The sequence below is a fragment of the Leguminivora glycinivorella genome, chromosome 15, assembly GCF_023078275.1.
Source record: "Leguminivora glycinivorella isolate SPB_JAAS2020 chromosome 15, LegGlyc_1.1, whole genome shotgun sequence".
Classification (NCBI taxonomy): domain Eukaryota; kingdom Metazoa; phylum Arthropoda; class Insecta; order Lepidoptera; family Tortricidae; genus Leguminivora; species Leguminivora glycinivorella.
Genome location: NC_062985.1, coordinates 4669175 through 4696879, shown reverse-complemented (window position 1 = coordinate 4696879; position 27705 = coordinate 4669175). Strand labels below are relative to the sequence as shown.

General features: G+C 37.7%; 1 protein-coding gene across 1 annotated transcript in view; it reads right to left on the bottom strand.

Moving 5' to 3' along the window:
- The window catches only part of LOC125233938, a 42342-nt gene extending 19808 nt beyond the window's left edge, over window positions 1-22534 (bottom strand). Inside the window, exons 1-2 of the mRNA XM_048140113.1 lie at window positions 22244-22534; window positions 7713-7734 (exon numbers count right to left, since the gene is read on the bottom strand). Coding sequence (XP_047996070.1) covers window positions 7713-7734; window positions 22244-22396 — 175 coding nt within the window. The 5' untranslated portion in view covers window positions 22397-22534. The remainder of the gene's footprint in view (window positions 1-7712; window positions 7735-22243) is intronic.
- Between the last annotated feature and the right edge of the window lie 5171 nt (window positions 22535-27705).

Below are 27705 nucleotides of genomic sequence, written 5' to 3'. Positions count from 1 at the left end.
AAAATCAGAAAAGTAAAACTTTATAAACACTTTCTAGGAAAATTATTTTGAACTTGATAGGTTCAGTAGTTTCTGAGAAAAATACGGAAAACTACGGAACCCTACACTGAGCGTGGCCCGACACGTTCTTGGCCGTTTTTTTTACTTTAGAAGCGATTATTGTATTGTATTGTATTGTATTGTATTGTATTGTATTCGTTTATTTCAGACAGAACAGTCCATATTGTTACATTACGTTACACTAATATTTAAAATTAAAGCTATAAAATTATTATTTCCTTTAAAAACGATTTTAGCAAACCCTATTCATTTTTCAATACCTATCCAAAAATATATCACACAAATCTTAGAACAAATTAAATTATTCTCATTTGAAAATATTTTAATTTGTATTTTTTAAGTAGTAACACTACTATTATACTATAAACATTAAATAAATGTCATATACAAAGAAAAATATGACATTTATTTAAATATATCACACGTTGGGGTTGGAATGAAAAAAAAATCAGTTCCCACTTTACATATAGCGGGGGTACCGTAAAAACAAACATTATTTTTCCACTTTTTATTTTACCACTTTGTCTGATTGATATACATATTGGTACCAAATTTCAGCTTTCTAGTGCTGATGGTCACTGAGATTATCCGCGGACGGACGGACGGACAGACATGGCGAAATTATAAGGGTTTCTAGTTGACTACGGAACCCTAAAAGCGAGTGAACGAGTTATTTAAAATAAGCTGCAGGGGTAAGTAACCTTCATGGAGAAATCTGAATGCTCTCTAGGCACGAGTGTGAATTCTCTATTATCTTATACTATTAAACGAGCAATTCTTGTATATTTATTTATTTATTTATGTATTTATTTATTTATTTATTTATATATACCGACGATCTTGGAAACCGCTCTAACGATTTCGCTGAAATTTGTTTTGTGGGGGTTTTCGGGGTGAAAAATCGATCTAGCGTAGCCTTAGATCCCGGAAAACGCGAATTTTCGAGTTTTCATGAGTTTTTCTTTCGCATTTGTAAACGTAAAATATGGTCCTTAATTTCGCCGCGCGCGCATCGATTCCGCTTAGCTCAGTCGCACGAGGTCGGTCTAATGTACGCAGATAGATCGTAGGTGTCAGGGTTTCGAATCCCGGTCAGAAATTAAGTTTTTGTTTTTTGTGTTTTTTTTTGTTTTTGTATTTATAAGAGTTTTTTTTTTATCTAAAGACGTGATATATTAAAATAGAACCGAGCGAAGCTCGGTCGCCCAGATATTATTTACTGATCTTTGGTACTAATAACTCACGCAGGAGATTATACGTCGTGCGGGCGGAAACTGTCCATCTCCGATGAATGGACCATATTCTTCTCCTGCTACAATTTCATATGAATCTAATTGATATGACACTCTTGCTCTTACATACGGTCTATTACACGTGTATAAGCGAGATGGCTGTTCGATAGATTTATGGTAGATATTGTCGTTGTGAGAATAAGGCTTTGACATTGCGGATTGCATGCACTGCAACAAGTAGGCTACTACCTACTTGTTGCAGTGCATCTCAGTCATCTTGTTGAGTGAGTCTAGAGACTCAGACCTCGGATATACCAGGCAAAATAATAACAATTTTATTGGAAGGTAAAATTTTTATATTATTTGTGCCGTTTGTATATCCGAGGTCTTATATAGCGCTGATAACGCCCGTCGCGCCTAAGATGTCACGCTCACCGCGAGCACTGTCTTCCCCTACAATGGTGCCACGACCATATCCGGGCTCCGTCTGCTACGGTATCGTTGCAGACTCTGTTGCTGACCAGGCTGATACTGCCCTCCAATGTGACGCCGGGCGCCGCTATCAGCTGACATCCCGTACACTATGGTATCCACTCTTCCCTTTCCAGTTCCCGTGAAGTACTTCGACAGTATTTACACTCTATTTTGACCAATGACTCCTCCGTCGCCGAAGTGAGAACAGATAAATTCTAAAGATACTACGTCCTAACGTGGCTTGGCCACCTATAGTTGAACGAGGTAAGACGTCAATAACCGGACGAGGAGCCGCACTGCTGCGAGGGTGTCCTGACGATGTTCGCGAGCTATCTAATCGGAGAGGCGCCTCGCGAGACGACCCTGTGATTCCTGTACGTCGCTCATTGTGTAGGTCAAAGACATCGTAAAGGTTTGCGGAATTAAAAAAAAAAAAAAAAACTCTTTCAGAATGTCCAGATCTGAATTCGAGCCAGCGTGCTGCATCCTGAGCGTGCGTCTGTTTACCGGGCGGACACCAAAACCGATCGGTAATCTGGCCGCGGGGGTTCCAAGTACACGACGATTTCCCGGAGGCTTGTGGCGCCCCCTGTCCATTCGAGAGATTAACTTATTCGCCGAGCCTCTAATAAACAAATTGGGAAAAATAAACCCGCTTCGCCTTAGTGAACTTGAGATTCCAGCTCAAAGCGAAAGGGGCCAGGAACTCAGGAGGACTTCAGTAGTTATCATCTGGCTCGAATATACTGAATTAATATAGTGCTTGATTCGATCGTAGAACCTGATTTCATCAATTTCACAACTTTAGTAGTCTACAGAGGGAGGTTGGTTTCCAGCATTACCTCGTACAGCTGCCGATAGCTGTAGGCCAATCGCTCCTGTTTTGCTTGCATTTGCAGCCCGATAAGACCTTCAATAATCGGAATATTATACAAAGTAAAGCTCTTCCGATGGAAAATAATCTTCATCAGGCGGTGGCGCTGGCGACTGAAGTGACATGCAGCCGGATTAAGGTTCGCATAGCACTATATGCTATGCACAGTTCGGTTGTATGTTATGTTATGCTGTACGATGGCAGGACTACATCTCTTCTGTTACGAGTAACTACGACAGTAACTGCTGACTCCAACAGACTGTCGTACGAGGTCAGTATGCACCCCCTGGGAGCCAAGTAAGTGACCTTCGGTGACCTCGCCTTCTTCTGCTTCGCCCGTCATCGTACCTCTTCGTCTGCGAGAGCCCTGCATTACGCCGTACAACGGTACGTATTAAGCCTCCGCCACACATAAAGCGCATTCCGCTTCGCTAACGCTACGCTATCAGCGCGCTGAATGCGCGCGCATTCCGCTCGCGTCTCGCGCGCGTTGCGCTCGCAATCCGCGCTCGTTAGTTCCCGCTAGTGCCCACTGGGCGCAACGCCAGCGTTTGTGCGGTGCACCGCCATTATTGCGCTCCGCCTACGCTCTCAAAGCGCGCATGTGTGGCGGTGTTTTAATTCACCCCTTGACCTGCTACCACGACGTGTTCAGCAACCACCAGCGATGCGACACGGACGTCACCTCTCAGTCTACACTGTCGACCTTCATTGCACGAAGTAGAAATCCGTCGCATCGGGTTTTGGATTAGGTAATGGATTACCCTAAGAGTCAATGACTGACTTGAAGAAATCGATTGATACCTCCGTCCAGTGTAGTAGCAATCGACAGCGCTCGTACTTTTCATCTTCTAGGCTAGTTTTACCGAGCGATCAGTATCCTCAAATGCCCTCACTAAAAAGAGTTCAGAGTTCAGGAGTCTCGCTTGTAACCGCGCTCGCTTGACGCGAAATAGTCTGATCGAAAATACCAGTATCGTAACAAATAGCCCTCGGGCGCGTGAGTGATGACCTTTTTCTGTGTTTGATATGGACGTAAGACGTTGGACTTTAAATAGTCATATCAAAGCTAATATTGATTTAGATAATTTTTACGAAGGGTTGACAAAAGCAGTATCAATTACGTTACCCTGCTACAGTACAGATAGTTACACTACTTTTACAGTTAATTTCCACACTTTGTGTCTGAAATTGGGTTTATAATAACCTGATAAAATAACGTGTCTGTAGAGATTCTTTGGTACCACAATAGGGTGGCTGGTGGCGGGTCGTGGCGCGTAAAAAACGGGACTACCAACATCGAACTTTGGCGCCATCTATCGGGTATTTTATTTTAAACATTTACCACTACAAAGTAAAAAGAAGTAAATTGATAAATATGGTATAAATCATCTAGTTTTGGTCACTCGCGCGACGTGTTTCGAGGAACCTTTTATCCGTCCATTTAGATTTGCGCGTATTAACTAGCAACATTCGCTCATATTCCAGAGTTTATGTTTTGTTCTATGGTTCATTGGTAAAGAATGCTTTTAGACATTAAGTCTGTCATTTGTACTTTCTTTTAACGACCAAGAAAGTTTAAATAAACGGAAATATTAAATAAATAACGCTGAAACAGCATCGTAAAACGTTTTTGTTACAACCTGTATAGTGTGCGTTGCACTAACGGTAAGGGTACGATCCTTTGAAGCAGATAATCCTAGCGGCTAGTACGCGACTCGAATCCCCACTTAACCCTTTTCAAAGCTCGGTCCTTTCAAAGAATATGCCGAATGGAAAACGCTGGAAGCTTTTAATGCCGATCGTAAAGGATTGTGTGGAAATCCTCTTTTCAGGTGATTTGTTTCATACAGGATGAATTAGAAAGGACCGGCCAAAGTTTAAATAAATAAAAGTGACTTTTGAGGTCATAATGAACAACTTTTATTATGGTACCAATACTGAAATCGCGAAATAGTATTGTGCAACAAGGAAGGTAAGGGGGATTTTGTCAACGAGTGTTTTAACTCGCGACAGCCGCAGGCTGGAGAGAGTTATAGACACGAGTTTACAAAATCCTTACCTCCTGAGTTACACACAATATTTTGCATCACATTTGAGAGGAAAACACAGAGAAAAAAAATCATAAGGCAAAATCTTCAATGAATGGCGGTGGCTATGGCTACTCGTTGCTATGGCAACGCGGTCACAATTTTCTGCCAGATTGCAAATTATAACGATTTATCTACGTGAAATTTACAAAATAAATGTAAAACAAACTGAAATAGTTGTAAAACATAAATAAAATGCGATTACAGCATCGGTCCTATAATAAAAGTTGTTCATTACGACCTCAAAAATCACTATGAAAAATATGTCTGGTTTTTTTATTTCGCCGTGTGAACTTTGGGCTTAGAATAAATACCTACACAAAAAAGAGCTGAACCGAATATTCGGCCGAATATTCGTATTCGGCAAAGTCCGTATTCGGCCCATCTCTACACTGAGAGAAAACACAACCAGTTTTCATGTTCGTTCAACAAGTTTTTTGGTTAAAATAGCGCCTACGTGCTCTTTGGTTCAAACAACAAGCTACTTGTCATTTGAATCGGCAATATATTTGAATCATCAAGTCGATTTTATAAAAACAACCTTACACAATATTGTTTTAAACATACGTTTGGCGGATTCAAACGGATAAACCGCAACAAGTCGAACTTGTTAAATTCACAATGCAAATTTCTCTCACTGTAATTTAAACCTATTTTTTCGGTTCCCAAGATACAGACTGCACCTAGTTTGGGGCCGACGGGTATACTTATCTTAATGGCAAAAATGTAATTTCTGTTAAATTCTGCTTGATAAAAATGTACCTATGTAAATATTATTTTGGCAAATAAACGATTTGTGATTGTGATTGTGATTTATTTAGACGAGCCTTAAACCAACGAACCAATCAAAATTATAAAACACACTTAGCCGAATTAAAAACCATTTATCTCACAGATTTTCCAAGCAGTTAAGAATTTAAATAAATCAGGAAGTGAATTCAGCAGAATTCTAAGAAAATCAGGAAATGTTATTAGAGACATCTAAGTGAAGTTGACGACGAAACTCGGGCGGAAAACATCAAAGGAAATTCTTTGAGGAAAATCTGATTTAGGTCATGGTTTCGTCCAAGAACCTTCTGGAAAGTAAAATTACTTGTAAATAGAATATACGTATATCTACGTAGGTATGTGATTGACTGATAATAGAGAATGCGTTAAGGCGTACAAGTGTACAATTTTATGTCGTGCAACAGTCTGAATAAATAAATATTTAATAATATGTAGGTACATCAATACAGTACTCTTTATCAAAATCTTGTTAGCTGGAAGAAGTAGTTGATTGAGTATAGCTACCTAGATTTGGTTTTTGTCTATAGTAGGTACCAAATGTTTTGTTATCTCGTAAAATAAAGTATTTTCTGTCCTCCGGCCGGAAAGCGCCTAGTTTCAGGCCGCTGCGCTAAACGAAGTTACCGCTTCCCGGCTCCGACGAACAGAAAAACAGTATGCAGACCCTGGCCAGTAAATAAAAAAAAACTTTAGATCATATGTTTAGGCTCCGGCTTCGCCTCGGCCGACAAATTATTAGCACTTAATTTATTTTCTTACTTTACTCTTTAATCGCAATTGATGTTAATAAGTAAGAATATTGTTTTTAAAAACGCTCAATTAAATGATAAACCTACCATGATACGATACGAAAACCTTTGTGTCTACTTAAGGGACCTCTGTGAAGTTAAACAACGCCCTTTCTCATGTTAAGAGGACTGTTACAAGGATCTTCACGTGTAAGAATTTGTAATATGTTTTACTTTTAGACCCAACGGCTCGGTCCCGAGAGCCCTCAGCAGCAAACTGTTGCTTCTTGTTACGAACGAGGAACAGATTAAATAATACCTTTGCAGATATTTCGCTATAAAGATCGTCAACTGTTTCAATAACATTTTTTTAAGTTACGTGGCAGTGGAAAAAACACTGCCGTATTTGAACAAAGCTTTAAAATAAATTTAACTGTTGTTACCGATTTGTAGGTGTCAAATGAAACGCTTCTTCAATTTTGATTACCATTCGGCTACCGCACCAGGTGCCATTCGGCTACGGCTACGTAGCCAAGCAGCGTACGCAAGAGCGATAGAGATAGATAGCTACGAGCGTTTCGTTTCGTGAGCGTTTGTGCCATTCGGCTACGTACCCAGGGTGGCTAGCCGAATGGCACAATCGCTCACGAAACGAAGCGCTAGTAGTATCTATCTCTATCGCGCTTGCGTATTGGCGCGACAGAGCCAGCGGCGTATCGCTTTCGTTTGGCGTCGGAGAAATGCCATTCGGCTACGGGGCCTGGTCTACTTCTATAGTTTCCAAAATGGAGGAACGTCTGTATTATGTACATAGTCTGTGGCTTAGTGAAAACCCTTAAAGTTCGACAAAGGCAACTCTTCAACAACTAATTTAAAGTTCAAAGAGAGTAAATTGTTATGCTAGTAAAGGCTTCTTAGCTTTGTCGGCACAATGACCCTGCACAGCTAGATGTTCTAATTTTGTTACAAATACTGTGTGTTACATTACAAACAAGTAGGCTTGTTTTAAAGGAGCATAATTTAATATAGATGTTTAACTTAACCACGCCCTTCATTTGATTTTTTTTAACCCTAGACGCAAAAACGACGGGGTGTTATAAGTTTGGCGTGTCTGTCTGTCTGTCTGTCTGTGTGTGTGCCTGTCTGTGGCATCATGGCTCCCAAACGGATGAACCGATTTAAATTTAGTTTTTTTTTTGTTTGAAAGCTGAGTTAGTCGGGAGTGTTCTTAGCCAAGTTTCACGAAAATCGGTCCATTATATCGGGGGTTTTTTCAAGATTTTAATTTTGTGGTTAGATTTACTTCATACACATTCTAACACAATTTTATTGACAGAAATGTACGGCACAAACATTTGTCAAGAAAGGGAAATGACAGCTCATAATTAATAATGATGTGAGTAAGCGATCACTGCAACCCATGGATACTCGAAACACCAGATTTCTGCTAAAATAAAATACTTACCAGAATCCGTGTCTTGTGATTCCTGAAACAAAAGCAGAAAGATTTAAGGGCGATATTTAAAGTTGAATCACTAAATTAAAATTCATAGCATAAGCTGGCAATTTATAATTGTAAAAATAGTGAAATGATGTAAAATGCCAATTAGGTATTGAATATTATGATCTAAAGTTTTGAAAAATAAGAACTATTAGTGCGAGCAGGTAATAATAATCTTTTAGCAAGTTTGTTATAAGTACCTACAGCGGGGCAAATCTCGACTGGAGGGCCAATGTATAACTGGTCCATTTTTTCCATGTTTTACAATGTTTGCATATATTAAATAGAGTGTCCACCGGTTATATATGGTAGGCGCGTTCAGTGGATACACGTAGAACTCAACATCATAGTGTAATAATAGAAAAAATGGATTAGTTATAATTGTTCTCAAAAGAAAATTATGGCAAAAACGTCACTGCGTCTGTTACTCATTGCAAGATTTGCAAGTTTATTTTTGTAGATATATGTTATTCCATTGGAAATATAACTTAATATAGTCGACGCACACGGACTGCCGGCGTACACTGAGAGAAAATACAACCAGTTTTCATGTTCGTTCAACAAGTTTTTTGGTTAAAATAGCGCCTACGTGCTCTTTGGTTCAAACAACAAGATACTTGTCATTTGAATCGGCAATATATTTGAATCAACAAGTCGATTTTATAAAAACAACCTGACACATACTGTTTTAAACATACGTTTGGCTGATTCAAACGGATAAACCGCAACAAGTCGAACTTGTTAAATTCACAATGCAAATTTCTCTCAGTGTAGCCAAAATGGCAATCGTCGTCGCCAGACGCCGAAAGAAATGCAGTCTGGCTCTATACCCGGGGTATGTAACTAAATGCACAAACACTCCCATAATATCTGTTTCGTAGCAATCTATCTCTATCGCTCTTGCGTATTGACACGACAGAGCCAGACTACATTTCTGTCGGCGTCTGGCGACTCTGGCGACGACGATTGTCATTCAGCTCCGGCAGCCCGGCAGGGCAGAAGACAACATTCGTTAAAGTAGGTGATAGACGTACGAGCAAGTATGCGTACTTAAAGATTTCAAAACGGTTGGATCGTCGACTACTATGCGCGGCGAACAGACATAATAGGGAGCCACAACGATTGTTATCTTGGCTACAGGCCGAGAAGCGTCATTAATAAGCTTCGACCTCCATAATAATCTTTACCGATGGGACTTCACTTATTTCCATAGAAACCCATACAAAAGCAGTTGTTAATCTTCTCCCGTTAGCTAGCAAACATGTCAAACCTATGTCAGAGTTGCCGAAAAGGGTTCCTTCCACTAAGCCTGTATGTTAATCTGTCCGACCTATCTTTATCATGGCGCGCCAGTAGATTGTATCATTTATAAACCACACAATATCGAGGAGGGTAAGTTTATTAACAAGGGAATAAAATTATAATTACCTACGGATTTCAGGTTTATTCTTGGCTGAAGACTGTTTTGTTATCTGTATTTTATTTCTTTACTAAGTAGATGAGAGATTAAACTTTTGGTTTATCTTCATTTTCATTCATTTCAATCTACTTCACGTGAGATATCGTGGTGTTCGATTGTCATTTACTACGGTAGCCATGATAAGTTAATCTTATTTTCTCGAGTCAAAATACCCACACGGTATTTGGACCATCCAACAAACACAAACTTACTTTGAAATAACAACATGTACCTACCGTGAAGAAACTGAAGAATATTTAGTGATGTGCAAGTTGCAGAAACTTTCCAAATCAATCTTAAATTTCTTGACAAATTCACGAAACTTTCACGAAAAATAAAGAGAATTTAAATTTATGAAATGGAAAGTTTCATCCATACAATTGTCCATACAAAGTATGGAAAGTTTCCAAAGTTTGCCTATGTGAAAATTTCAAAATTTCAGAATTTTGGAAACTTTCCGTCGGCACATGAGTACCTTCTCGCGGAACCCCTGTCAAAGACGGCTGAATTTGTATATATAGTTTCTTTTATAGATAAATATACAAATTCGGTTGCTTTATTTTCTACTTTTGACTTATTTTTATAATGAGTTTGTATACTTATTATCACTACATAGTATAAAACAAAGTCGCTTTCTCTGTCCCTATGTATGCTTAAATCTTTAAAACTACGGAACGGATTTTGATGCGGTTTTTTTTAATAGATAGAGTGATTGTAGAGGAAGGTTTACATGTAGGTATAGTACCCGTGCGAAGCCGGGGCGGGTCGCTAGTTGTTAATAATGCGAAGTGGCCTAACGGAGCCGGCGTAGTCCCATGGACTAAGGCTTCAAAATAAATACAGATTTAAAAAAAAATGAATTTATAATTGAGTTAACAATGTTCCTATAACATTTCATGAAAACTGAAGCCCGTGCAAAGTGGTTAAATGCAAATGAGGTTATTTCAGTTATAAATAATGAGAACAATGGTGAAGAGTAATTGCAGCTATTTCTGTACTTCGAGCAGAGATCACACTCAATAGATTACGCATTAAAGACAATTTGTTCCAACGTTAATCGTAAGAGCGTTTTTACATTATCCGATCCGATGTCGTATGAAAGATCGATATATTACATATATCAAAGACATATATAACTTCGTATAGACAGATAAAGTCTAAGAAAAAAACGTACCTCAGTACCATACAGAAAAAGGTAAGGTGGCCTAGATGGCATTACACCTTTGGGGTACGCTCAGCTAGATGGCGCTAATATTAATATAAGGTAACGAACCCAATCCCAACCCAATTTTACCCATACGAACTATAATAGAAATGCAGATTGTAATATGACGATGTGACGTGTAAATTATATTTATGAATAAATGATTGATTGATTGATTGATTAATCATAGACAGTTTAAGATAAAACTTTTGCCTATTTTTGCTATTTCACTGATACATGTAAAAATTCTACCGCTAAGCGTGTTAAAACATGAATGTCTTATCCTTCTTTTACTTTTCAAGCGTATTGCAGAATAGATACTCCTATTGGTTTCTTCATAGTTAACAAATTAAAACGAGGTGTTTTTTCTCCAATCGTGGACGGAAGTTCTCCAGTAATGGGTCCCCCATTATGGACAGTGAAATAAGTTTAAAATTTTGCTATTAAAGCCAACTGATACTCAATGAGTCACTTTTATATACCCCAAATAAAATTAGTTTGGGTTATTTTAACATAGGATTGTTTCTTGTCAATTTTGGTTTCACAAATTGTTCCTTGTTTATCATAGGAGGTACGCAGTTTTCGGGTTCCAGTTATGGACACTCGCAAAATAACACTATTTCTTTATATCCTTGGAGTAACAAACTAGTATGTTTCATACCTTTATCTCATGCTTAATGCAGTAAGGAAAACTAATTCAAGTTTACACCGAGTATTATTTTTTTATTATTTTATACATGAACTCAACTCTCTTAGCAACATTACTAAGAATCCGTCCTGATATTTTTCTCTCTGTAGCTTTGTTGCTGACGTTTCTTGTCTAATTAGTATCCCTATTTAAATTTTAAATCTGTCTGTGAATTCTGAACTAAATAAGAGTGCAAGCGTTGAGTAAAATGGCTAGTACATTAGCAGTTGATTAGCAGTGAGTACATACGTTCCATCTAGCGGGTAAGATCTGTGACTGTAGGTAAGAACAGGTAATTGTAGTAGTTAACGGCACGTCATGTCAACTGCTATTACTGCTTGAGCTGGGCGTTTTAATACCATACCTATTTATATGTTTATCTATACAGCATACTTACACAGGGCATTTGTTATTAGCCATGATTTGAGGCGTAAGGTCATACTTGAATAACTTTTTCAGTACAGATGGTGTTTTTTTACGCACTAGTGCGAGAAGTGGTTCATAATATGCCAGGTCGAAACTTTAAAGGCTCATCTGTACTGAAAAACGTCGTACGATACACGTGCAAAAAGGAAATTCGTAACTCGTGTCGATTTAAAACACTCCCTTCGGTCGTGTTTTAATTTATCGCCACTCGTTTCGAACTTCCTTTTTTACGCACTTGTATCGTAATGTACTATTTCAGTACAGATGGTGTTTTTTTAGTGCGAGAAGTGGCTCATAATATGCCAGGTCGAAACTTTAAAGGCTCATCTGTACTGAAAAATGTCGTACGATACACGTGCAAAAAGGAAATTCGTAACTCGTGTCGATTTAAAACACTCCCTTCGGTCGTGTTTTAATTTATCGCCACTCGTTTCGAACTTCCTTTTTTACGCACTTGTATCGTAATGTACTATTTCTCAAACATGCAATGAAATATTGTCTTTACGTTCCTTAAAATGGGCTGGGAAGTAGCGCTTTTTGGGCGCAACAACTCGAGAGGACTGTAAAGGTATTTCATATTATTTTTTAGGCCTAGGCCTGCAAAGTAACTTTTTTTTATAAAATATTGTCCTTTAGAGCATTTTTTTTATTTAATTGTATGTTTGAGAAAAGCACTATACATGCCTCGGCGTGAAAATGGATTCCCTGCCTCGTATCCCTATACGGCCTCGCTCGCACGCTCGCTCGGCCTTATATACCCACTTGGCCGGAAATCCTCATTTTCCCGGCCTCTGATGTAATGTACTATTTCAGTACATAGTGTTTTTCCCCACACTAGTTTGCAAAATAGTACCTACATTTTCTTGTCAGGTCGAAACTTCAAAGGGTCATATGTACTGAAAGACGTAGTACGATACAAGTGTGGAGAAGAGGGAATTCGAAACCAGTGGCAATAAATTAAAACACGACCGAAGGAAGTGTTTTAAATCTACTCGAGTTGAATCCAAGACTTTGTCCACCCGCCAAATGCGTCTACATAATAGGCTAGTTTCCTACTAGTCAAATCAGCGTCTTTTTAAGAACTGTCAAAACGATTTGCTAATATGGAATTACTATGAAATACTGAGGGAGCGAGTGACGTCTCGGTCAATTAATTTACTTTATATTTTTCTCTTTGACTTATTAAATAGGTAGAAAGTATGTATTTATAAACACACTGTCCATATTTTTTCTTCTAATTATGTGGTGCTTTGTTTCGTGCACTGCATAAAATAGTTTATTTTAAGTGTAGGAAACTAGGCTATTATGACAGATTTTATACAACACCTTATCGCATTGCGATTGATTAAGCTGACCCCACTGTATACCACTGGCGTCCTCCTAATTGGCACAAAGAGCTGCTGTTTGATGCTATTTACAATTGTGATATAAGGATGATCTTATTCGTGTAATGAGGATCAAAGTCAAAAATCGTAGTGTTTAATTACTAGAGTGAAATTTGGTATTTTTAAATTAAAGAAAAAATGGAAAGATTAACACCTACGGCAGGACTCGAACCTGCGATCAGCTGCTTTGCCGGAGCAGTCGCTAAGACCAACTTAGCCACGGACGCTGCGAATCTTTCCATGACTTCTCAATTTCTCAACGCCTTAGTGCGTTTTCACATTATCCGATCCGATATCGGATGTCGGACAGATATCCCATACATTACAGGCGCCATCTTGGATTTTTTCTATGGAAATCCTTCCGACATCCGATATCGGATCGGATAATGTGAAAACGGCGTTAGTGTGGCGAAGTTTAGAATATTTCTGGAAAAAGTTTTTACAACACTATGTTCGCGACTTGTACACATATTTAAAGTCTTTTCACCACACCAACTGGTAAAGGTATTCGAAAACAGATAGCAAAATTGCATTTTATCCACAAGGGGGCAAAGTAATTTCATACAAATTTTAACTCGATGTCTTAATCTGGCTGCTACATTTTACCTATAAATGATGATTTTCAATCATAAATATTAAATAAATTGACGGATTTGATTTATTTTGATGTTTTATAGTCAGTATTTTGTTCGTGTTGGTGTGGTGAAAATTTTTGTGTTTCAATCGGTGGCAAAGTTTGTTTAACCTTCGTGCCTTGATACCCTCGCAACGCTCAAGATTCCACTTTTTGAACCACTCGCTACGCTCGCGGTTCAATATTGGAATCTTTCGCTTGCTCAGGTATCAATATTGGCACGTGCGGTTAAACAACTACTTTGCCCCCTTGTAAAACAAGTAACTATTTAAAGTCACGGCGATTAATTAACATTATTTTACCTTTTTCCAACGTTTCGGCTAGATTGCACAGGCTGTGGTCGCGGAAGACAAAAAAGAAAGCAAGAGGTAAAATAATGTTAATTAATCGCGTTCAACCTGTGTGTTACTTGAAATAAATGTTTTTACTTCTTTATCCCTTTATAGGGCACTGGTCTCAAAAAAGACCAGCCTGTATGACTATCTTTATGTATTTTTTTCTTGTTCAGAATTTTTAGGACTACAGGATGGCATGACTTCAAACCTCATCGCCATCCTGTAGTCCTAAAAATTCTGAACAAGAAAAAAATACCCCAAATTAACCCAGTAACTTCAGACGAAGCGCTCTTTGTGCCAATTAGGCGCATGCCAGTGGGGTCAGCTTAATCAATCGCAATATGATAAGGTGGAGGTATAAGGTATTAACCGCTGTGTGTGTTGTGGTTAAAAGTCATGGGTAAACCTTGTTTTCACTGTTTAACCCTTTAACGGGCAAGACTCAAAAAAATCGTGAGTTCAATAATACGTAAACTTTTTACATGTATGTAGGCACATTAGGTACATGTCCATTATTTAATACAATGAAATGAAATGAAATGAAATATTTATTTTCCAAGTAGGCATATTACAATGCGCTTATGAACGTCAATAAAACTACGCCGGCTCAAACCCTACGCCTCAGCCTCGAGAAGATTTCAGTCCCCCCTCAGTTGGAGGGGTACAATTAATTAATTATGATTATGAACACCACACACAGCACGGATCGGAACCGATATATCTTGTAATATCTCTTAGTGTACCCCTGAAATGTATGGGACTTTTAGGGATTAAACTAGATGGGGCTGTTTCCCAGCCTAGATGACATATTTCTTTATTTTAATATAATGATATCACGTCAAATTACATTTTGAAAAAAAAATATGTAGGCATCATCAGTGTAATTATGATAGTATTTGATAGGTGGCGCTAAAAAATTGAGGTAGTAGGCGCTAGAAAAAGAGAGTAAATAAACTTTGTCAAACAAGTCTGTCAGTAAATAAGAACAAATAAAACTATATGCATCCTTTTCTTTAGGGTGCTATAGAAAAGAATACCTATAGTTTTCTTTGTTCTTATTTACTGACAGACTTGTTTATTGACAGAGTATAGATGAAGATTGTCAATCCTATATAATCATCCTTGATCCAAACAAACATTCCATATGCCTAAACCGTCTGTCTACACTGGTTTAGCCTCGGCTTTGTCGACACTTTGGCAAAATGTTCCAATCCAATAGCATTCTTTGTTCGTTTACGAGTTTTACAAGGCAAACCTTAAACATTTCTGCCCAAATAGCCAATATAGCAGTAAATCTCACATTAACGCAAACAAACGAAGGAATACGTGAAATTGCTTCATAAAACTATTATTAGGTTTTGCTTTGGGCGTCGAGTGTGAACACAAATGAAATTATACACCCGGCTACAGTAAACAGTTCATAACGAGATTTGGCTAATCTTTATTTTTAAACAATTTTTGTCTCCGGTACCTACCGCATCAGAATGGGCCAACTTTCAGCCCTTTCAGCAGCGCTTAAATGAAGTGCCAGTCTTGCCAGTTTTTTATTGTGTACCTATTTGTCGTTTATAGTGCTACCATAATGTCCTACTGGTGGTGTACAGTTTGGCATTTACCAAAAATTAGGTTGGCATTACCAAAATATAATTTTGTATTTTTAAGGTACATATTATTCATTCAACGTGTGCAACACACGCGTATATAAACGTGTGTTTTGAACAATAAAGAACTATATATCTATAGATCGATATATTTAGCTAATCTGGCTTTACTTACCTATTAAAGAAACAATAAAAAAGTTTCAGAATTTTTGCTAAATCATTTCGTGACTCGAATGAAAACAAAGAAAATTTGCGCCCATCAAAACGGCCGGTCAAATAGGTTAAGTGAAATAATGCTGAAATAAATGAATTTTTCAGTACAGATGGTGTTTTTTTTACGCACTAGTGCGAGAAGTGGCTCATTATATACTTACCAGGTCGAAACTTCGGAGGTTTCCTCTGAGTTCGGAGGGCATCTGTACTGAAAAACGTCGTACGATACACGTGCAAAAAGGAAATTCGTAACTCGTGTCGATTTAAAACACTCCCTTCGGTTGTGTTTTAATTTATCGCCACTCCTTTCGAACTTCCTTTTTTACGCACTTGTATCGTAATGTACTAAGTATTACGACCATAATACTAGTTTCCTTTGCTCTTAAGTGTATTTATAGCGGTGATTAAAAGGTCACAATCACGATAATAATGATAACACCGTCACCTACATTCATTAAAATGTATGAAGTAAACTAGACTCATCCGGTCTATTCTATGTAGCGATCTTCTTTTAAATATTTCCGGCACTAATCCTCTGGAAGGCGTGTTCGTGTTAAACAAGATGCACGTGTAAGTGGTTGGTTTCTTCGGTCATCTGTGCAGGACCAGATAGTCGTAAAAATAATCGTATTTAAATGAACGCATTGGCCACATAGATACGCGTTGGAGGACAGAATTATATTATAGTGTCTGAGACAAAGAAGTCATTGTTTAACTTGTACCAATAGTAAGGCGGCGGAATTGAAAAAAGTCGTCTAGTTTTGAAGTTGATGTGACTGGAGAGTATACTGCTGACAAGTGGTATCGTTGTGATCGGTAGACTTTACTGAGTACGAAATAATGACTTGTCACTTTCTCAGACTGTGGGGGGGTTAACTATGACGTCACAAAGATCGCGGTCCCGGGTTTCAATTTTTTGCCAATTTGTCTAGAACCCCTTATCCAATTTTGAAAAATGAGGTGTCGATTGAAAGCGTATAACATGCTGATTAAGATTTATTATATGTGAAGAGTATAGTTTTGTTAGTTATTTTTTAATTAATAATAATGCAAAAAATACTTTTTTTTTACTCTCTTTTTTGATTTTTGTGACTCAAAAAGGCAATGAAAACGGCCACTTAGCTAAAAAATATGTTATATAAATCATTTAACTACATTATTAAGCTATCTGTTGCTTTTTAAATTTCTACGATCGGATAATAAATAAGCAAACTACAACCACATACCTGTAGGCGGGGAGTACCGCTTGACACGCGTTCCCATACATTCGGCGTCTACCAAATTACACCTCGCGCAAAATTCGTTTCAAGCAGATATACCTCTAATCTTATTCATCGTAACCTATCAATATTGGTATCATTTGAAAGTACAATTAAAGTACTTTAAGAAACAATGTCAATCATTTTCATAAAATCAATAATCGCCAGTCTGTGGTGGTTACAAAGGAAAAAAGTGGGTATGCAATTTGACTGGTTTCCTAGGTTTGATACCCTAGACGAGTTTAAAAGGGGAGGTAAAGGTGACATATGGGTTGTTCTCTGGCCTAAAAGCTATACAGAGGGTCAGGGGAAAAAAACTAGGGTTTAAGTTTAGTTTTAAGTTATTTTTTCTTTTATTTGTTGATTTTATTGTGTTTAATTTTTTTGTAATTTTATCAAGGATACACATTGGTTTCTTTTGCTGAAAATTCCCTTTTTTATGAGAAATGTTATGAATTTCATGGCATTTTCCGATAGAGACTAAAATTAATTTTCAAATAAGGCCACATAGTCATACTGATACATAGTCATTCCCTTAATATTATATAAGTAAAAGTATGACTATGTGGCCTACTGATACATAGTCATACCCTTAATATTATATAAGTAAAAGTATGACTATGTGGCCTTATTTGAAAGTTAATTTTAGTCTCTATCGGAAAAAGCCATAAAATTCATAACATTTCTCATAAAAAAGGCAACTTTTAGCAAAAGAAACCAACGTGTATCCTTGATAAAATTACAAAAAATTTAACACAATAAAATCAACAAATAAAGGAAAAAATAACTTAAAACTAAACTTAAACCCTAGTTTTTTCTCCCCTGACCCTCTGTGTAGCTTTTAGGCCAGAGAAAAACCCATATGTCACCTTTACCTCCCCTTTTAAACTCGTCTAGGGTATCAAACCTAGGAAACCAGTCAAATTGCATACCCACTTTTTCCTTTGTAACCACCACAGACTGGCGATTATTGATTTTAAAAAAATGATTGACATTGTTTTTTAAAGTACTTTAATTGTGCTTTCAAATGATATCAATATTGATAGGTTACGATGAATAAGATTAGAGGTATATCTGCTTGAAACGAATTTTGCGCGAGGTGTAATTTGGTAGACGCCGAATGTATGGGAACGCGTGTCAAGCGGTACTCCCCGCCTACAGGTATGTGGTTGTAGTTTGCTCATTTATTATCCGATCGTAGAAATTCAAAAAGCAACAGATAGCTTAATAATGTAGTTAAATGATTTATATAACATATTTTTTAGCTAAGTGGCCGTTTTCATTGCCTTTTTGAGTCACAAAAATCAAAAAAGAGAGTAAAAAAAACGTATTTTTTGCATTATTGTCAATTAAAAAATAACTAACAAAACTATACTTTTCACATATAATAAATCTTAATCAGCATGTTATACGCTTTCAATCGACACCTCATTTTTCAAAATTGGTAAGGGGTTCTAGACAAATTGGCAAAAAAATTAAACACGGGACAGCGATCTTTGTGACGTCATAGTTAACCCCCCCACAGTCTGAGAAAGTGACAAGTCATTATTTCGTACTCAGTAAAGTGTACCGATCACAACGATACCACTTGTCAGCAGTATACTCTCCAGTCACATCAACTTTTCCCGAGACCCTCTCGCCGCTCTACTACAACCTAACACGTGATACCAACATGATAAACATTTTCGGGAAGCCTCCAGAGGTCACCTTTTCCAATCCTGAGTACGTCGGGACGTCCCGAATTGTCTGTCGTACTCAAAATTACAAAGGGCTTTTATTTAACACTCCACCGAAAACCCGAGGTTTTGTTCACCGTATTCTACTATTTCAAGAAGTTTCAAATTGAACGACACAAGTGACACAACACAACAGCATGCTATTTGCTTTTGTATGAAGATAACCAAAAATACTTACTTACTTACTTGGCTGGCGCGATAACCCAAAATGAGTTTCGGCCTCCAACACAAGAACACGCCATTTGACTCGGCCTTGAGCGGTATCGCGCCAGCTTTCGCCGACAAAAATACGTCATGTGATTGTGTTAACATCGGAATTCTTTTCGTAGCTGTTCGTAGCTCGTAGCGTAGTTCAATTTGAGCCTCGGAAAACTGGAGGGGAGGCCTTGGTCACTTTTTCTTAGTAGGTTAATATACTGTATTAATTTTAGCTTAACATTGTGTTTAATAGTACATTACATCAGAGGCCGGGAAAATGAGGATTTCCGGCCAAGTGGGTATATATAGCCACGGATAGGGATACGAGGCCGGGAATCCGTTTTCACGCCGAGGCATGTATAGTGCTTTTCTCAAACATACAATGAAATAAAAAAAAATGCTCTAAAGGACAATATTTTATAAAAAAAAAGTTACTTTGCAGGCCTAGTCCTGAAAAATAATATGAAATCCCTTTACAGTCCTCTCGAGTTGTTGCGCCCAAAAAGCGATACTTCCCAGTCCATTTTAAGGAACGTAAAGACAATAGTTCATTGCATGTTTGAGAAATAGTTATTTGTTATACAAGGGGGCAAAGTTGTATTTTAACGCCGAGTGTGGAATTGAAAAACGAGCAAGTGAAAGGATTCTATAGTTGAACCACGAGCGAAGCGAGTGGTTCGAAAATCGAATCCTGAACTTGCGAGTTTTTTAACACATGAGAAGTAAAATACATTTGCACCCGAGTGTAAACTTTTCCCCTCACTATAGCGAGGAAACTACAACGCAAAAAACGCGTTTATCACTGCTTCCAGTAGTTCCACAGGTGGTAATAGTACATTACGATACAAGTGCGTAAAAAAGGAAGTTCGAAACGAGTGACGATAAATTAAAACACGACCGAAGGGAGTGTTTTAAATTGACACGAGTTACGAGTTTCCTTTTTGCACGTGTATCGTACGACGTTTTTCAGTACAGATGAGCCTTCAAAGTTTCGACCTGGCATATAATGAACCACTTCTCGCACTAGTGCTTAAAAAAAACACCATCTGTACTGAAAACCATCTTTATTACTAGATTCATCTACTTTTATCAATGTTAAAGCAGTTAATTTGACTTTATTAAAGGTCAAATTACTTTACCCACTAGTGGATAAAATGCGTTTTTACCCGTTGGTATTAAAGGACAAAACACGTGTTTCCGAGCTAGTGGGGGGAAAAAATGTTTTTTTTTAATAAGTAAAGCAGTTAATTTTAAGCAGTTGAAGGTTAAAAAATATGAAAAACAGTAAACCACTAATAAAATAATACTTGAATGTTAACTGATATATATGATACCATATGTGTTATAAAATCAGTTATCCCGCAGTGCGTGCATGACTGACCTAAAAAATCTCATGCAGCCATTACGAACCGTCAACCACTGCAATTACTATAGGCAAACACGTTTTAAATTGTTTCCTCGCATTCAGTGATGTAATGAAAATACGTGGAAAAACGTTTAATATTCATTTGCTTGCTGCGCTTTTAACGATTACCTTATTATCAGATAGAAACTCAATGGTTTGACTGCTCATTGAAAACACATTATTAAAATTAAGGTGAGTAAAATAAAATAAGGGTTCTTTTTATATTATGGTGAGGAATCCTAAAAGTCATAATTTTAATTACAAAGCTCATAATACCAAAGAAAAGTGACATAGATATCTATACCTTAGGTTTCACAAATAAATTCTGTTTTATTTAATACATCATTTATGTAGGTACCTATTAATTTGGCTCTTTACATATTAACTTGGCATGGTCACTGGACAGGCACTAACCTATTAAGTTTATTAAAAAATACAGGTATTAAAATATTTGTTAATAAGTCTATCATTACAAAACTCAAAACTGTTGTAAATGAACTAACAGAGATGCAAATTTCAGTCTCGCAAATGCTCACCAAAACAAACTCGCGGCTTATCAGATAAGCCAGAGGTTGTTGTATGGACATCGATCACCAAAACACGCTGATACGGACTAATAACGATCAACTTGTCCCAATATCCATCATATCTCATGATAAGAACTCATCTCTCGCTGAATTAGAAGCACTGCCACAGCCAACTCTTTGGCAACTCTTACAGCAGACATATTGGCAACTGTTAGAGAAAGGATATCACAGATGGCGCCTTTAATATTAATTATGGGATACCGGACCTTCATCCGATATTGGATCGGATAATGTGAAACTGAAAACGCTCTTAAGCTCGAGTTTATTAGGTGCCATCGGTCGAATAGCGGCCGTCTCCATACAAAATGAAATATGGGGACATCCGTGATATGACTGCACCCTTCTCCAGAGCATAATAACGTGACTGCTCCCGCTTATCAAAGCAGACATCTACGCCTTCTACTGTTAATGTTGGTATACTCAATATAATCTAATAAGTAGTTAAATGAAATGTATGTTGAGGACTTTTCACAATATCCCCCATTATTAAAGCTACTACTGGATTCAAACTATTCTATTTTTCTCATTCATTATTTTATAATTATGTAATACACGAGTATATTCATCATGTACTGTCAGCCAAGAAAGTGGTTTACCACTTTTCGACTCTATTTTGCCATGAATAAAAAAAAATTCTATTCCTATTTCTATTTGAAACGCATAAGGTCGAAAAGTGGTAAACCACTTTTTTGGCTGACTGTACATCTTGATAAGAATTCATCAACAAACAAACAGTGCGCCGAAAGATATTATTTAAATATTTACACAATAACATACCAATAAAGTAGAATAAATAAATATTCTTATTTTACGAGTAACTACTTACTCGTCTTACCAACGAAAGAGTTGCATCAACAGACTCCCAAAACTCTGGAGAGGTAAGTATACTTCTAAATCAATATCCTGTAATCCGACGATGCATAGCTCTACCTTTGTAGTTTCAAATTCATCATGCATTTGCTGTCAACTTTCACCGCTTTCAATGTTTACCATATAATTTAGAAGGAATTCTTTAATCCGTAGATAATTTCAGAATCAGAGAAAATAACATAATAGTAACTGATTTCATTTAAATTGTGAATGTGATTGAAATGCTATCGAAATGTGAACAGAAACTATGCATGCGTAGTCAGGGCTACCGCGAAAAAAAATTGAAATTTCTCTAACTGCCTCCTATTTTGACTTAGAGAGACAGATAATAAAATTTCGATTTATATTTTTGTGGTAGAGCCTTTAAAGTCCAGATTCAGTGTAGATAATGTAGATATGGTAAAATAAGCTGCTATTAGACGAAGCCGAGGCAACTAAGGCCGCTACTCACACTTACCCCTCTCCTTACGTGGATAAATATACATTGATACTTACGAATTTACTTCGCTCTTTCTGTTTTTGTTTAAGCTCTGCCTCTTTTTTAGCTTGCTGTATAAGTTGGTCTACAAACTCATTGGCCTGTCGTAGTTTTTCAGGATCGCCCTTGAATTGGGCTATCCTTTCGGGGAGATCATCGTTTTGCCTCATCTTCACGTTTTTTATATTAAAGTCAAACTGTTGTTTTCACACACTATAAATTATTATTTTTAGTTATAAAAATATCCATAGCGGGGTTTAAACCCTTGGGGCGTCGCGACGTTGCATGGACGCGCGGCGGCGTGCGTGTCTACTGCAAGCGACGCTTAGACTGGCCGGGCCGCTCATGCGCTGTGACGTCTATCTGAGTCCTCAGCGTCCGTTTCAATAAGCACCAATAACCAGTATACATCGACCTCTATATACCTGAAACTGTAGTATTACTGGGGATAAGAGTGACATTGGTTTTCATTTCATGTCGGCTCATTGTGGAATAACATTCCTCCGCCTGACTTATTGCCCATAATCGCGCTCAGCTGCCTACTGCACTGTGGGATTAAACTTTATGACAACGTTACTTTGACGAGGACATGTTTTATTAAATTCTCATACATTATACCTACATGCATAGGGTTATTGTGGATTGTGAATATTGTGCTACACACGTGGAAACTATGTAACAGTTGCAAAATGTAGCGATTTTGTAACACAGGATTCGAGTGTCATTTCATTATAAAAATCATCATTCTCCTTGCGTTATCCCGGCAATTGGCACGGCTCATGAGAGCCTGGGATCCGCTTTGACAACTAATCCCAAGATTTGGCGAAGGCACTAGTTTTTACGGAAGCGACTGCCATCTGAGCTTCCAAGCCGAAGGGTTAAACTAGACCTTATTGGAATTAGACCTTTTCATTGTAAAAATAATTCGGTTTTCGGTAGGTATTTTTCAAAACTATTTTTAGGCTGCTTATTTCAATTAACTAAACATCTATTAAAAAAAACAGGCGACCCTCGTAAAACCACTTTAATCAACGATCATAGGTTAAAGAATTTAGACAATCGATTAAAATATTTATATTTTCACTGTTTGTGTTGACAGCTATTTAAGCAGCAGTGATAAAGTAATGATGTGATAAAGGAGTGTTCACCTTACTAGGTCCTGCAAGAGCATGCATGCTACAAGAGCCATTGATTAGATTATTTTTTTCAATGTAAGAACTGGCGTACACTCTGTGTTCAGAGCACAACATACTACAATGGCAATATGATCTACAAAGTAACAGCAATAACGCCGAGCCGCAATAAAACGGAAAAACAAATAAGCGACCTTGAAAATGAGGATAAAAACAAAAGAAAAATCTGTCGGGCATACAAATGAAAGTATATTGCGAAATTATGCCGTCGATGGAGGCTGGAGGTCGCCATTACCATTGCAAAGGATTGCCTGGGAAATAGATACTGTACTGTCAGATATACCACCATTCAGACGTACTAATTTCAATTTTATTTCAAAAAATCTCCTATAAATAAGTTAATGGGTACATTTAAATGTAAGTAGGGACGAATTTAATTTGTCCAAACTTGACGCCCTCATAAACGGTCACAAACCGGCAACCGAGCCAAAAGCTTAGCTTTTAGACTTACGAATATTAAACTTAGCAAGTACTTAAACATCTTTTCATACGAAATTGACCGATACAGATGGCCTCCAGCCAGTTGTATCTTGCAGTTGGCGTGAAGTTCTCATTCAAGTTGCAATAGGATAGCAGTCCTTCTGTATCGGCCCTAAGGGAGCATTTATAGTAGGTACCTAGGCCTTAGGAAAATTTAACTTTTCTTATTAAGTAGAATAATAACCTGACACCTGACAGTTTTCTGTGTTTTTGTGCCGCGATAGAAGTTCTCTATTCTATTCATTTCATTTCAAAAAAAATGTTTATATCCTAAATGTTCTTGATCCATCTTGTTTCATCATACAATCACGCCTGTATCCCATAAAGGGGTAGACAGAGCACATGAACTACTAAGTTTCAGTGCCACTCTTGGCAAAAAGGGGTTGAAAGAAAACGAAATTGTGACATTGCAGTGACAGGTTGCCGGCCTCTCACCTACGCCACATTTCTAAGAAATATTCCATCATAATGGAATTATGTATTCCGAAACATGTACATTTTCAGGAGCGTTCCTACGAATAAAGTCGCCGTCAACAGAATTTGCGAACAATGTAAACAAACCTTGTATTCAAAATGCCTTTAATTTCCATTAAACAAATCAAATACTGACTTAAAAATGTGTTATTCAGTCAATTCATATCAGACCTATCAGACCATGATCCTAGACCATTAAAATAATAATAAAAGACTGTTGGAATATGGATATTTCAACCATTCAGTTTGTTTACATTGTTTGCAATTTCTATTGACGGTGACTTTAGGCATTACCATTTGTTGGCATCTCTGTCTCGGTTTAGCGTTAAGTAGTCTGTGGTCTAGCTGTATGCTGATCACGGTTAACACTGAGGTTAACACGATGTCGCCTGTCTATTGGCGAACCTTTTACCATACCCAGTTCCAGTATAATGTGACCTGAGACCTAAACACTTTTACGCATAATCGAAGGTCCAACTTTTATTTGTCTAGTGTTTGACTGCCTTTGCAGGCGTCCGGGAGACCGGGAGTCTTATCAAAAATGAATATGTTTTGTTCATATTCGAGGTAAATAATAATTTTAGGGTCAACAACTCGCATGTAGCCCTTTGAAGTTCTAAGCGACCGTAGTATATGGTGACTAGGTACCTACTTCCTGTCAAATGGGTATGGTTTGCAACCGATATGATATAAGGAAAAGGAACACATACAGGTCAATTCTTGTTTAAGAAATTGTTATCTGTTTAAATGGTTTTGATACGAAAGTGATGCGTGACGAGCATTTTAGCGCGAATTGCACTTCACATTATATTGCGCCACCATTATCCTCCTTGCCTTATCACGTGGGGTCCGCTTTGACAACTAATCCAATATTTGGCGTAGGCACTAGTTTTACGAAAGCGACTGCCATCTGATCTGGAGCTCTAGCCGAATGGCATTTCGTAGTACTATAACGAAACGCTAACGCTAACGAAAGTATCAAAATGTATGGGAATGACAGATACCGCAGAAATGAGCTAGCCGAAATGCAAACGTAGAATCGAAACCTTCCAATCCGAAGAGATTATATTGCGCCACCAATAGGTGTGCGTAACTTATCTACCTACCTATTGTCTGTGCATCTCACTCGTACTGGTTATCATATTTTTTTAAATTATAAATTCCCTTACTCTTGGCCACAGACTATCCAAAGGCAAAGAAGCGGCCTACGATGGAGTGAGCTCGCCCAGAAGATGCCTGTTCACCCTAGATTTGAAGGATTATATGAGCTCGGAAATATAGCCGCCGGCAAGGAATTATACTGGGTACTGGTACGAGAATACGTTGACAAAAAGTCATGTCAGTATCAAATTATGAAAGCCATACTAATACCTTTAATAAAGCCTACGGGCGTGAATGACTTGAAAACAAATTGTTAATCCTCGATATTAAGTGCCTAATAATATATATAACCGATGGTAAGTGGCTGACCTTCGCAAAAGTGACATAAAAGTGGCACGACCCGCACGACTATTAATTATCACACATTTATTCACCGTGTTAGCGACACTCCCAAAATGAGCGCACAATAATGCCTCATAGGATTTGACGTGACCAATTCATTACTTTCAACTATACTCGCGGCCACAGAACTAGATTTAGATAGAAGAAACAAGTTCATCTATTTGTATGGCGGCCGAGCGTGTCAGATTTTGTACTGAAGTTGTTACTTGCCTGTGTTTTTAAATATGTCTCAGGCCTTTAAGTGTTCATAATTTTTGTGTTGTTGTAATTAAATATCACGTAACGAGGCATTTTTAATGTTTTTGTTGACTTCAACTTACAAAATCTGACGCACGAAAGCTGCAAGCTGCGATTAAAGACGGACAACTCAGTGGATTTCACTGAGTTCATTTGACATGCTAAGTAGATACGTTTGCTTGATCTATGGTATATATGACATCTGTGCTCGCGGCAGTACCCACTTACTAACTGGCGACTGAAGTCATATTGTTATCTCTTTTATGCTAATATAGACGCAACGCAATGCAATAGAGGGATAGTGCTATAACATCAGCCGTCATCGGGCGCTAAATGTACGTTTCTCATATGGCCCCTGTACACATATGGCCAACGGTTTCACCAACCCCCTTGGCCAAGCGTGTAGAGGGCTACTTGGCCGTAAGTTGGCAGTTGGCGCTTGCGCTTGCCGGCCAACCGATTGGTGTCGGTTTTTTGTCCACACATCAAAGGATCTTGGCGCCAATGGCCAACTGCGTTTACACGTTGGCGCTTCATTCAGTTGGTCATCAGCCGTCAGAGAGGACAGTAGTGAAATATTTACAAAAATAATAAGTTTATCTATGCCAATAATAGTGTAGATTTTAGGAAATAAAATAACCTTGCAAATGTTTAATGTATTTCCTAAAAAAGATAAATGTTCTTATCAGAATATTCAAAAAATTATTAATATTTCAAATAATTTAATTTTACTACGGGGTTATTATTTTTTAATCAAATTTTTCTGACAACGTCTATGACCTAGAATTTCCTAGACTTTTCCATTCCACGTCCATCTTTCATGAAGAGCCAATGCCAAGTGATTGGTGCGCCAATGTGTAAACAGCGGCTCTTATCTTGGCCAAGGGGTTTCACAAAGGGTTGGTGGAACCGTTGGCCATATGTGTACAGCGGCCAATAGAAAATATGAATATCGCGCACTTTTCTACTGAAAATTTGACGTGTTTCAGTATATATGTACCTACATTCAGCGCTAAAGGTAACACCTACTTAGTTTTATCCATACTAATATTATAAATGCGAAAGTAACTCTGTCTGTCTGTCTGTCTGTCTGTCTGTCTGTCTGTCTGTCTGTCTGTTACGCTTTCCCGCTTAAACCACGCAACCGATTTTGATGAAATTTGGAACAGACCATCTTTAGACCCTGAGACAGAACATAGGCTACTTTTTATTTCGAAAAAAAGGGATGAAGGGGTTGAAAAAGAGGTTGAAAGTTTGTATGGGATTTCTTAATTTTAAATGATAAAACCATGAAACTTTATATTTTAGCACTTGATAAGAAATCATTAAACATATATTTAAAGTCACATACAGGTCGAACGCGATTAATTAACATTATTTTTACCTTTAAAATAAACATGGTTGAAAATAAACATTAACTAAAAGCGGGTAGATTATATTTATTTGTCTACCCCGAACATTTATATAAATTAATATCGGGTAGTTTTGTGTTGTTTACATCTCCGGTGACATTTTGCTGGGACGTCAGTCTTCCGCGACCATGGCCAGTGCAACCTGGCCGAAACGTTGTGAAAAAAGGTAAAAATAATGTT